The 12,234-nt window shown below is 34.8% G+C and overlaps 1 protein-coding gene across 1 annotated transcript in view; it reads right to left on the reverse strand.

Annotated features, from left to right (window-relative positions):
- Cad86C (Cadherin 86C) overlaps positions 1-12,234 on the reverse strand; it is a 180,024-nt gene that overhangs the window by 47,400 nt on the left and 120,390 nt on the right. Inside the window, exons 6-10 of the mRNA XM_090380309.1 lie at positions 11,784-11,876; positions 10,185-10,268; positions 5,590-5,718; positions 3,098-3,238; positions 24-102 (exon numbers count right to left, since the gene is read on the reverse strand). Coding sequence (XP_090236435.1) covers positions 24-102; positions 3,098-3,238; positions 5,590-5,718; positions 10,185-10,268; positions 11,784-11,876 — 526 coding nt within the window. The remainder of the gene's footprint in view (positions 1-23; positions 103-3,097; positions 3,239-5,589; positions 5,719-10,184; positions 10,269-11,783; positions 11,877-12,234) is intronic.

The following is a 12,234-nucleotide window of genomic DNA, read 5'->3' on the forward strand; positions in this document are numbered from 1 at the left end:
TTAATAAACTAAAGGAAATTTACTTTGTACAAAGGAGTAGCTAAGGTTTCTTTGGTTGCCATAATCACCATCTTCAGCATGAAGTGTTAGCACGTTGGTCCCCTAAAAGAAAATAATAAAATTTTCGTGAACACGCCGAAAATTAATAGGAAATATTGAACTACAAAATCATTAGATTTTTGAGTGAAAAAAAGACTGAGATAAATATTAATCTTGCGGCAATCGTAATGTTAATTTCTCAGTCATTATTTGGTGTATATTTGTCTCAGGCAGTTAGAACTTAGGCAGTAATTCTAGAATTAACTGCCTAAGACGGCATTATAAATATTAAAATTAAAAATATTTAAGAAATCACATTTATTAAACTAAAATCCGTAAGAAAATGCTCCATTTAGAATATAAGAAATGATAGGGAAAAATAATTCATAGGAGATTAAATTTGAAAAGCGAATAAGAAATATTATAAGAGAATGGACTTTTAAGAAACAATATTCATGTTAGAATTATCAATTTTCTAATTTAAATAATCAAGCTAATGAACTTTGCAATATATAGTAACTATATATTATCGGTATAAATACACCATAGTTTACCCATAAATTTAACTACATAAGTATTGTAACGGCATCGTTTGACTATCTCATAACGTGGCTACCTTCAACAACGAGATACCACTTCTCTTTAGTCTCCTCTACTAAAGAAGCGTTATTTATTCGAAGTAGTGCAATACCAGGTATCTCGTTGTGAAGGTAGCCACAATATGAGATAATCAAACGCTGCCGTTAACACTACTTATGTAGTTAAATTTAGGGGTAAACTATGCTGTATTTACACCTATACTATATAGTTAATTTCAACCCATAATATATTATGCCTTGTGCATTTAGTATTCAAAATATATGATAACATATTTAACAAACTTTTCTTGGTCAGATTAAGCTTTGTCCTTGTAGTATGAAATGCGTTTTTCTTGTTTCTGATATCAGAAGAGGGAAAATGAAAGAAGATATTGTATGTAAAAGTTGTTTCTTGAAATAGTAATTCTTTAGCTCGATTCAGAAATATTTTCCTTTTAATTGGCTCAAGTTTAAAGTAGTGACGAAGCCATTTTTGTTTAGCGCTTTCCATAAGAAAACAATATACACTAAGTGTGATCCTTTAAAGATGAATGAATTCACCTTTATCTTTTTGTTCAAAGTTATGTAGTACTAATGCTTTGAATAGTTGAAGCTGATCAACTTCAATTCCTGGTAATGCTATTGCTTACTGGGCTATTCTGGAATTAATTTTTAATGGATGACTAGAACGTTGCGTCTTCAGCAAATAATAGCTATATTCTGCCACTGATGTTTCAAAGCTGATTAATAATAAATTCAAAAGTTATGTTGAACAGATGAGGTGAGAGAAGCGAAGAAATCTGATACTAAGTTAATGGAATTAATAAATTTATAGTCCATATTTTTCTTTAGCATTGGGTTTTTAAACTGGAAAACTATGAACCCATTTATCAGATGACCGAAAATGTGCGGAAGAGTCGAAGCTGAATAATCATATATTCTTTCTCTGTCTGCAAAACCTCTCTCGAGTAGCGCGATACAATTCCTGGTCGTAACTGAGCATTAGAGGAAATCAAGGTCACAAATACTTTAAAACCATAATAAAATAAGATATGGTAAATAAAAACAATGATTTTTTTGTATAGTACATTTAAAAAAAAAAAAACATTTTGTGAATATATTTTTAAATTATGTCTTATGTATACTTTAAACTATTTATTGAATTGATAATTTCCATGTGGGCTTATAGAAAAAAAAAATAAAGAATGTACAAACAATAATATTATTTGTAAACTTTGTGCAGTATTTTGTGTGGATTTTTCAAGTTGGGCATCTTGTTGCCATGATTAAAATCAAATATTTAATAAACCAAGAAGAACCTTAGTTTATAGTGGAAGGCACGAACATTTATAGAAGCTTCTTTTCTGTCCTCAGATGATTTTATGAGATCATGATTATTAACAGGCATTACGAGATTCATAATATTGAAATTTACAATTTTAACTTAATGGAAGTGATCTATATACAAGGAATCAAATGAACTACAACGCCAGCATTTGTTTCTTGTCTTGAAAGTCACGCTAAAGTGGAACTTCTTTTTCTTGAAGAGATTGAAATTGCTCAAGTTATTGTTGCCTCACATACTGTGAAACACCCATCAATCTTCAACTGCTTAATTTTCTTGAAACTTGGTTACAACAGATGATTATAGTAAAGTCTCATTACATTTTTGAAGCACTTAGATTTCGGAAATAAATTCTTTAAAAAGAAAATTTCTGCATTTTTTTCTTTATTCAATTCTGAATAATTCAGTTAATTCTAACTGAAAATTTTATTCATTCATTAGTACCAGAAACAATTAATGAAATTTCTGCAAATTTAGGAGGAGCTGTGATTATTATTATTATTATTATTATTTTCATTATTATAAAGCCATAACTGACTGCAAACGAGAAAAAATAAATTAAAAAGAAATCGTGCTGCTGTTCACCAACGATTTACATGCGATAGAATTTTTAACACACGGTTTTGTTCTCTTGGCTTTCTTTGGAGCCAAGACCAATTTTGTGGATCAGAGGATATTAGCAAAGTTCGCAACCTATTTGTACTTTATCGCTATCCTATTTAGACTACAGTTTCTGAAATGCTTGATGGAGAAGGCTAGAAGACAATAGGTTTGGTTTTTATAGAAGTATCTTTCAACGGTCTTATTTAGCGAACAGACGCAATGAACACCATTGGTTCAAGCTATAATCACTCGGTGATTTGAGATGCTAGAAGTAATACTTCGTGTTCCGCGAAAATTTATACCTTTAATTTACGATAAATTCGATAATAATAACTTTCTCCTGAGCTTGTGATTGGCGTTCTTTAAAAAAAGCCAAGAATTTCCAGCATGATTTGGCCATCCTAATAGCGTGATTTGAATCGAGTAGGTGCAATGATTCTCAAAAGTAAGTGTGTGTGTGTGTGTAAAAGAATCCTTCAGACAAAGCATAGAACCGACGTATTTTGTTTTTAGATGTTCACTTCATACATACCGTTTGGGCGTTATCGGAAACTTTGACAACTGCAGGAAGATCCTGGAATAGAGGAGGCGTGTCTTGCAAATCCGTCACGGTAACAACAAAGTCCAGAGAAGCAATATTTCTCGTGTCCACAGTCTCATTCGTCCAAATATTCTGCAAATATATATAAAAAAAGTAGAATTTTCCTGCATGTACCGGCGATTAGTTGGTAAACTAACGATAAAATATAAATTGTGTGTTTCTACTCAGTAAACAATTTATTAGGAACAACGTCCATTCGCTTCGGCATGAGCTTAGCGAAATAACAGTAACGTGCTGACATATACAGTCATGTAGAACAGATAATGAGCAGAAGTGGGTGCATAAACCTGATAATCCATTTGCGTCATCCCACTAAAGCATTCAGTTAAGGTTCAACTGATTAGTCACTATCATGTTTCTGGAACGACTACTTTACGACGTGGGCCTAATATTACAAGATGAAGGAAGCAATAATCGCCAACTAGTTGTAAAGTTAACATAATGAGATGCATTTGGCCCTTAAAAATATCTACACAATGTCCAGTTAATGGCCCAGTACCTGGGTCTGGCTTCTTGTATCATGGACTTTGTACATGCATGATTCCACTGTAACCGGAATTTGGATCATAAACCATTTACAGACTCCATGATACAATTCTAGTAAACTCTGATCAACTGCCATAGTTTTTTAACCTAAAATGAAATTCTAGGGAAAAAATTAATTTAGAGTTTAAATGTTAAAAAGGTCTCGAATTTAAGTACTAATTTACTGTTTGAGCGAATTGACTATTTTTGAGCAAATACTATCGAGGTCTTCTGGCTTTCGTTTTTCATTCACACATTTCATTTTATAAGCCAGTTCTATACGTTTTCACATCATGAGCACCTGCCATTTCCTGAAAATTAGGTTATTAACATTAGTTGAGGCATATGATGCAAGAAAGCAAGCTTATACAGCATCAGCCAAAAAAATCTCCTTCCCATTTCACCCATCCGGTCACTCCAAATGTTTGTCTAATTCAGCCTTAAATTTATTTAAGCTATCAACTTCCACAACAACAGAAGGAAGTCTGTTCCAGCAATCAACTACCCGTTGGCAAAAGGCAAACTTCCGCACACCTCTTCTACAACTGTCTTTCTTCAATTTGAATCTGTGCTCCCTCAGGTTTTTAGTCTGAGCAAGCGGAAGTATCCCGTCAGCATTGGGCCTGCTCAAACCATTCAAGGCCTTATACACCTCAATCAGGTCACGCGCAGGTGCCTAGTCTCCAGACGCTGCAACCTGCTGAACTTAAGCCTTTCTTCATAAGCGCTTCCTTTTTTTACTCTCACCAATCTTGTTCTTTCTCTGTATTCGTTCAGGTAACTCTACATCCTTCCTAAAATGAAGCCTCCAGACCTGTATACAGTACTCAAGGTGTGGCCTGACCATTGCCTTATACAAAAGGATAATCACCTCCTTGTCTCTGCTAGCAAAATTCCTATATATCGTTGACAAAACTCCATGACCTGCTCTGGCAGCACTACTCATAGAACTTCATATCTGACTGCACAATTACCCCCAGGTCTTTTATTTTTTCGTTCTCCACCTCCCTGAGTGTTTAGTACCACAGAGTTGGTACGTTTCTCTTGAATTACTGCTACCCATATGCAGTACTTTGCATTTGTCAATGTTAAACCTCAGTTGCCACTTCTCAGCCCATCTGCCTAACTTTTCTAGATCCTGTTGCAGTAGCATACTGTATTTAGTGTCATTAACAACCCTGCCAACCTTTGTATCATCTGCAAACTTGAAGATGGTTATGTCCTATGTTCATTTAGAATCAGCGTTACCCAACCTTTTTCGACCCAACGCCCCCTTGCAAAAATCTTTTTCTGCACAACGCCCCCCTCAGATTAAGTATATGCCATGCTTCCTATCCTTTACTTAAAATATGAATAATGCATAAAAGGTATTTTCAATGATTATTACTGTTTGTTTTTATCATGCCTTTTTATTGCACTTAGATTACATATTGAATTCTTAGTGTGATTTATTAATATACATACACAGTTATAGAAAAGTAAATAAAATGAAATTTATTATAAAATACTAGAGTGATCCATGAGCTTGATGAGTTTTGGCTAACTTCACAATATCTGGAGTATACTTGGATAGTAATAGCCTTAAGTCACCACAATTTGTGTATTAAATAAAATTAAACTTAAATTCTTCAAATGTCTCATCAGACTATAAAATGTCAATGCCCCCCTAATGAACCCAAACGCCCCCTAAAGTTTGTAGTCACACGGACGCCCCCAAGGGAACGCTACCGCCCACGTTGGGAATCTCTGATTTAGATGTTGCAAATGTGTCAAAAATACCTTTTGTTCGTTTACACAAAGAGATGTCTCGGCACGTTTGATTTCTGTGCTGTGAAAGGTATTTCTAATAAATTGCTCACTGAGTGTATATAAACAATGTACAAAATCCGACGTCTTACCATGGCAAATATGGTCAACTTGTACAAATTCTGTTTTTCATAATCTAGGGCTGTGCGCAAGGTAATCTGTGCTTTACTGGCGTTCTTCAACGGACTTAGAACGTACTTGATGGCAAACTTATCGGAACCCTATTAAAACAACAGTGAATAAAAATATTTGGGTAATATTTTTCGTACTTGTCAGCAAACAGAAGCTTTCATTTTTGTAATATTCTTATGTTATATTGTAACAATTTATGTTTAACAAAGTAATCTAGCAAAAACCGACTTCTCAAAATCGATTTTTGCCAAAACGCTAATTCTGAAGAAAATTTAACTTTTCTCCAACTTGGTGTTCACCAGAAAATTTGTGATATCATTTCAGTACTTGTAAAAGTTTAAATGTAAAATACTCTCAGATACTTAAGATTCTATAGTTATCTGGTCTCAGACAAAAGTGATGCTCGTCCATCATTACGTCTTAAACAAATTGCTCCTGAAAATGCCTTCGAATTTCAGGTAGTCGACCCTCCAATGAACTCTTTCTGGTGTCTACATAACTGTCAAATAACTGCCAGGCGCGGTTCATGACAAAAACACTGGAACCTGTCCTAACAGATCAAACTATTTATTTAGTATAAATAAATCATTTAGTATAAATAAAAAGATCGATATACGTCTCAAACGTGAAGTTGACTATCAAATCTCAAGGATATATACTGGTACTTTGACAGTAGCGGTGATAACCCTCGAAGATGTGGATTTTTTCACTCGAGAAAAGAAAAAGTAATCACATAAAGATAAGTCCTCAAAATAAAGAGGGTATTCCAGCATCATCTAACACCAGGGTTTCAGTAATTTTTAATATTTTAACATTTTTATTATGAGTTTATTGATACTTTAAACAAATTACAAATGATTTAACCCTCAAGCCTACTGACAAGAAGAATGTACAGTTAGTCAAATACCGATTAACTTGAACCCTGTAACGTGGCTAACTTCAATACAGCAATAGAAAAAAAAACTGCGTTATTAGGTATGGTTACATTCCCAGTTATTGCCATTCCAAACGTCAAACAAGGACTCGCCCCCCCCCCCCCCCCTAGAAGATATTACCTGGCATTACAAGGTTTAGGATCTGTATTTTGCTAGGTGTATGAATTAAGCATTTTATGACAGTTTTACGCTACAGTAGCAATTCAACAAAGAGTTTTTTAAAGGGCTCTAACAATAGAAGGCATAGCGTCTTATTTCATGTGACTACCATGGCGGATCCTACAAATACTAATTCAATTTATATTATTAAGTTAGGTGATTATCAAAGCGTTACAACATGAATGTTGATTACGCTATGAGATTGTGTGTATTTTCCAGTTAATATATACTTTTGTTGTCATTCTTTATACACGGTTTGGTATCTTCTAAGGCTAAAGTTGCATAAATGAAGAAGCCTAATTAATTCGCCATAAATGGACAACCGCGAACAGGGCAGTTGAGAGACTTCTTCCTTAGGAAAACACCTCCTCCACTGACTTGTTTTACTGCTTTGTATGATCTGTAAGAGTTGTCTTCGTTGATGAAGGGATTTCACGATGCATAAAATGAAGCCAGATAGTTAGGTAATTCTGAAGAAACGTGATTTTAGATATGGCATTGTAGACTAATTTTAGTAGTAGTAGTGGAAAATGATGCAAAAAAGCAAGCTTATAAAGTCAACCGAAAGAAAAACTTCCCACATCACCTGCCCATCCCCCAATAGTTTATCTAGGCTTCCTTCAATTTATTCAAACCACCCACTTACATAATAGCAGATAAAAGTTTGTTCCAGCAATTGACCATCAACAATCAACCATCTGCTGGCAAATTTCCACACATCTATCCTGCAACCATCCTTTCTCAATCTATGCCCGTATGTGTAGTCCGAGCAAGAGGAAGAATGCTATAAACATTGTGCTTGCTCAATCCACTGAAAGCCTTAACATACATCCACACATATCCAATCCATAAGGATCTGCCCTGAATCAAAAGATGCTCTCAAAATTATGGCAAAGGGTTTACTCATTTGCTCGCCTCCTTTGCTACCTTCCTTAATATTGAATAGATCTCATCCACCTCAAATATCTTTTTTAGCTTCAGCAGTTTCTCTTCCACTTTACTTTCGGTTATCACAAAATAATTTAGCTCAGTGTTTGAATTTGATAAACTTCAGGAATCTTCTTCCCTAAAGAATTTCTCCAGTGTGAAATGTAGTTACAAAATACCCATTCAGTTTGTTAGCAATCTGAGCAGGATGATCAGCAGTTAAACCATCATCACCAAGTGGAATAATGTGATTTAATCCCTCGTTACTGTTAATATTTATAAATATATCCTTGCTGCTTTTCTTTGCCAGAGACCTCTCGTAAGCCGCCTTAACTTGCCTAACCTTTTTGTAACTGGTTCATTTCTACCATGTATCACCTCATTTTCTTATTTGAATTGATCACACACGTGTGATCAATTCATTTGACTTCTATTTAGGTCTAAGCCTTGAATAACATTTCTTAGTTGATATGAAAACTTTCTACGATTGCTTCCTTGAATGTTTTCCATTTAGAATTTGAAGTTGGCAACATCATCCGTTGGTCCTACTGCATAGAATTTAAAAACTGTCCGCACTGTAGTCACCCTTATGAAAGCAAAAGACCTTTCCTTTACTCTTGACATTAGTTATGTCTTTAAGTAAATCCACCTTCAGTACATTGTGATCACTGCCATTCAGTAGATCTTTTACCCGCAGATTTTTAATGAGGGAATAATCGCTGATGATAATCAGATGAAGCGTATTGGTTCCTTTTGTTGCCTTTATCATGCTGATGTAGAAAACACTCGTCTAATAAATCTACAAAAGCCTTGCTATTCTGTGAGTGACCAATCTTCAAGTCGTAGCTAATAACTGAAAATTTAAAATCCGCATAAGACATTTCATTTATTGGCCCACTCTGTTTCTCTGTATAGTTATTATACTTATCACAGTCGTTAGGCCTACAGAACACTCCTACTCTCATTTTTCCCAGTGCTGGCAAAACTGACTCAATATTGCATTGGCCACTCATGTAGACCGGATGCACTGCACTAGATTAAATCTGCTTTTAACTAAGAACATAAAATTCCCTTCTGTCCTGTCTATTCTTTCTATATACATTGTACCCCCATATTCTGCATCTCTTATGTCTGAGTGACACCATGTCACCAATATCCTTATAATTTCTGCATTTGATGCCTAAATCATTACTTGAAATTCATCAAATTTATTTACTATGTTCCTAGCTTTAGTGTACATGCAAGTATACATGCACCTGTTCTTATTCTTAGTTACTAACAGCCCATGTGTTTACTTGTTCCATAATGATCCACAGCAACTTGAAATTCCAGACATTTTTCTTTCCTGTCAGCCGCATGTTCCAATAGAAGCAGCATAAGAATCGCTTTCACCTCTGCTCGCGGCTCCATTATTATTTTGTATATTCCTCTATTTTGTGAATTTCAAGTAGTCGGCTTTCGAACTTTTAGCAGTTTTTCGATTTATCTAATACTACCTCGATAGCATCAGCAAATATTCTTGTATCTCCTTCTATTCAAGTGCATCTCATCCTCTAAAAACAGTCTTTCCTTTTAACAAGGGCAAACTACGCTGAGAAAAATTCTGCCCCATGCTCCTTGCACAGTCTCTGCGGGGCCTAACTGATTGACAATGTTCTCAACATGTATGTTCCAAAGTGTACAACAATATCAATACATTTGTACAATATAAAATTCCAAACATAGAAGTGTACAGCAATTTTACTTTCGGAAAGGCTGGACATTAAATCAATTGAGCTACGACAGAATATGATCAACTTTATGATTCAGATATTCTTGTATACTAAGTAATGTATCCAGCAGATTGGTGATACTGGTAAATCTATCTTTGGTGTATTATTCACCGTAAATAGCGTATTCGGTGAGCAAAGCAGTGAGCGACTACTACTGGCTGGATGAGTTTTTTGAATATTATGAAGAGGGGTATTTTGTGTATCAGGCAGCAATCCTTGGTAGTTTTAGGAATCTTCGTTTTTCATACTGGTTTAACAGTGCAGTTCCTACACAGCGGTCGTATGGTGCTAGAAGCCAGAACCTGTTGGAAAATCTGCTAGTTATCATATTTGGCATTATTGCGGTAGGTTGAAATGCCCTAAATTAGCTATTTTTTTTATTATTATAGAGATATCCTGCATCTATTGCAACGAGCTCAGATTCTTGATGGGGATATGCAAGGCATTGTTTTTGAGTTGGTAAATTCACAGTTTTGTGGATAATAAAAAATAATTAACATCACAACTCAGCTTAACTGTAAACTCGTATATTACGATTTAAGTATTGTTTTTTGCGAATTGACAGTTAAATCATAGTTAAAGCTTAAAGTGCTGTACTGTCTATTTACTGTATAATTAATTTATAGCAAAGGCTTAATTTAAGAGGTGAGTGCTGAACAAATTAAGCCTTTGCTATAAATTAATTATGTATTGTTTTTTTTTTTTTTTTTATTATAAAGAAACTATTTTTCATATGTTTCTCGATTACTGTCACAGACTTACTCTGATTTCGAATAAAACTGGAAGACTGCTGCTTTCTTTTTGTCTGGCAACAACAGTGCCTATGACTTCATTTTCTTCTGTATTCTAAAGAGGATAAAAGGGAAAACATATGAAGATAGTGCATATTCTCTGACATTATCTAGAAATTTTCAAATTTTGCATATTTTTTGTTCAGCTTTATAAAGAAAAAGAAATTTTTACTACATACAGCCTCCTACCAAAAAGTATACGGACATGCACCTTCTCAATGTGAATAGCGCTCACGAGATATATTCAAAGCAGAGACTCGTTTAAACGTGTGCAATCAATAACAAAGACATCACAAAAAAGCAGAATGAGTAACTGCACAGCGTTTACGGTAATTCAGATCGTCTGCTGGGGAGGATCTTCTGCACCAAGTAAATATAAGCGATTGGCATTTAACGTCCGATTTTTTTAAGTCGACCAGGATAACTATGGAAATAAACTAGCCTCGCGTCACACCAACGAACGCTAGAGGGCGTTGATGCGGGTGCCTAGAACATTTCCTCTGGCTATGGAACAGTGAAAACGGAAATGAATCTTATTATATATCTTTATTACAATCAGAGAAGATGTTTACATGGATGCCTGGTGCAATACCCATAACAGCAACGATGCTAGGGGTTTAACATAAAAAGGAACCAAAACAGGAAAAATTACATCGCGTTGCACGGATCTCGTGGAGATGCAGAGAATGCTTGAAGAATGTCAGCTATCACAATGTACTATTCTCGATGACGTTCTGAGAAGGCAGCTTGGTTATAAGCTACTTCTCGTGGTTCGCACTAACCGTTGGTTGTGGTGAACAAAGCTATCAATGCCTGCTAGTACATTGACGATTTGGCCAGCAGTATGGCACCCGTTCTGACAGTTCTATCAAAATGGATCTTCGTGTTCCAGAATGATATGCTACATCACATATAACGAGCGGCGTAAAAACCTATTTGAAAACAAAGTCCAACATCTAGCCTGGTTGGCCAGAGTCAAGACCTATCGAACACACTTAGGATGAACTGAAGTGTCAATTTCTTTTCTAAAATCAGGGTGCGGGCGCATTATTCACAGCCAGTTCAGCTCTAGAAGAGCTGAACTGGCGACTGCATGAAGGAAGATTAAACACAAATTCTTGCTGCCTGCGACAAACTAGTCGAAGATCGGGAAAGATGTTATTATTGAAACCAAAGGTGGGCTACATCTTACTTAACATTTTATTTGATGGTATACGAATACGTTTGGCAGGATAGTGTACATAATTCTGTTTGGTGCTTTAAACTTACATTAAAAACAGTTTTCCAGTATTACACAATGGAACCACCTGACTAATATATAGATTCTGACACTTCTCTACAAAAAAATATTCTCGTAAAGTGTTGCGTAGTCATAGTGAAAACTTTATAATATAAATACTGTACTGTGTCTATTCTGTCTAATATTTTAATCCTTTTTGTAACGAATAGAATAAAATAAAATAATGCGTGTTGGCTTTTGAGGAATAAACATAACTGAAATTAATCCTTTATTAATTTCTGAGGATAATCCGAATATATATTTGAAAGCAGAGCACTGGGATATACTTACTTCAGGTACTGATATTAGTGGCTCGTACTGCTGGAAGGGAGAAGGTTGATTTGTGCCGTTTGTTATATAGATCGATGACTCAACTTCTGTAGTCTAGGAAGAACAGAAAATTAAAATTAACAGCAACTTCGAAGAAGGTTGTGCAACAAAACTTTTAAACACTATTTTATAATTTTTTTAATCGAAACGCCTTAATCTTTCTATATATAAACAGTTCTATTATTTCAAACTTTTTCATGTAGTCGGCTTCAGAGAGGAGTAGGTAAAGATTCTGCGGAAACCCCTCCAAGTTTTCCTCATCGAAAATGTAAATAATTTCTTTTCTAAATTATTTCCAATTTTCTATAAGTATAATATTGAAATAGTCTTTATTTTCAAAAAGATACTGGAATTTTACACTCTCGCTAATAACGATTTATTGCATAATGTAAAAGCTAAGCATTAAAATCAC

The sequence above is a fragment of the Mastigoproctus giganteus genome, chromosome 8, assembly GCF_048544385.1.
Source record: "Mastigoproctus giganteus isolate SK-2022 chromosome 8, ASM4854438v1, whole genome shotgun sequence".
Classification (NCBI taxonomy): Eukaryota; Metazoa; Arthropoda; class Arachnida; order Uropygi; family Thelyphonidae; genus Mastigoproctus; species Mastigoproctus giganteus.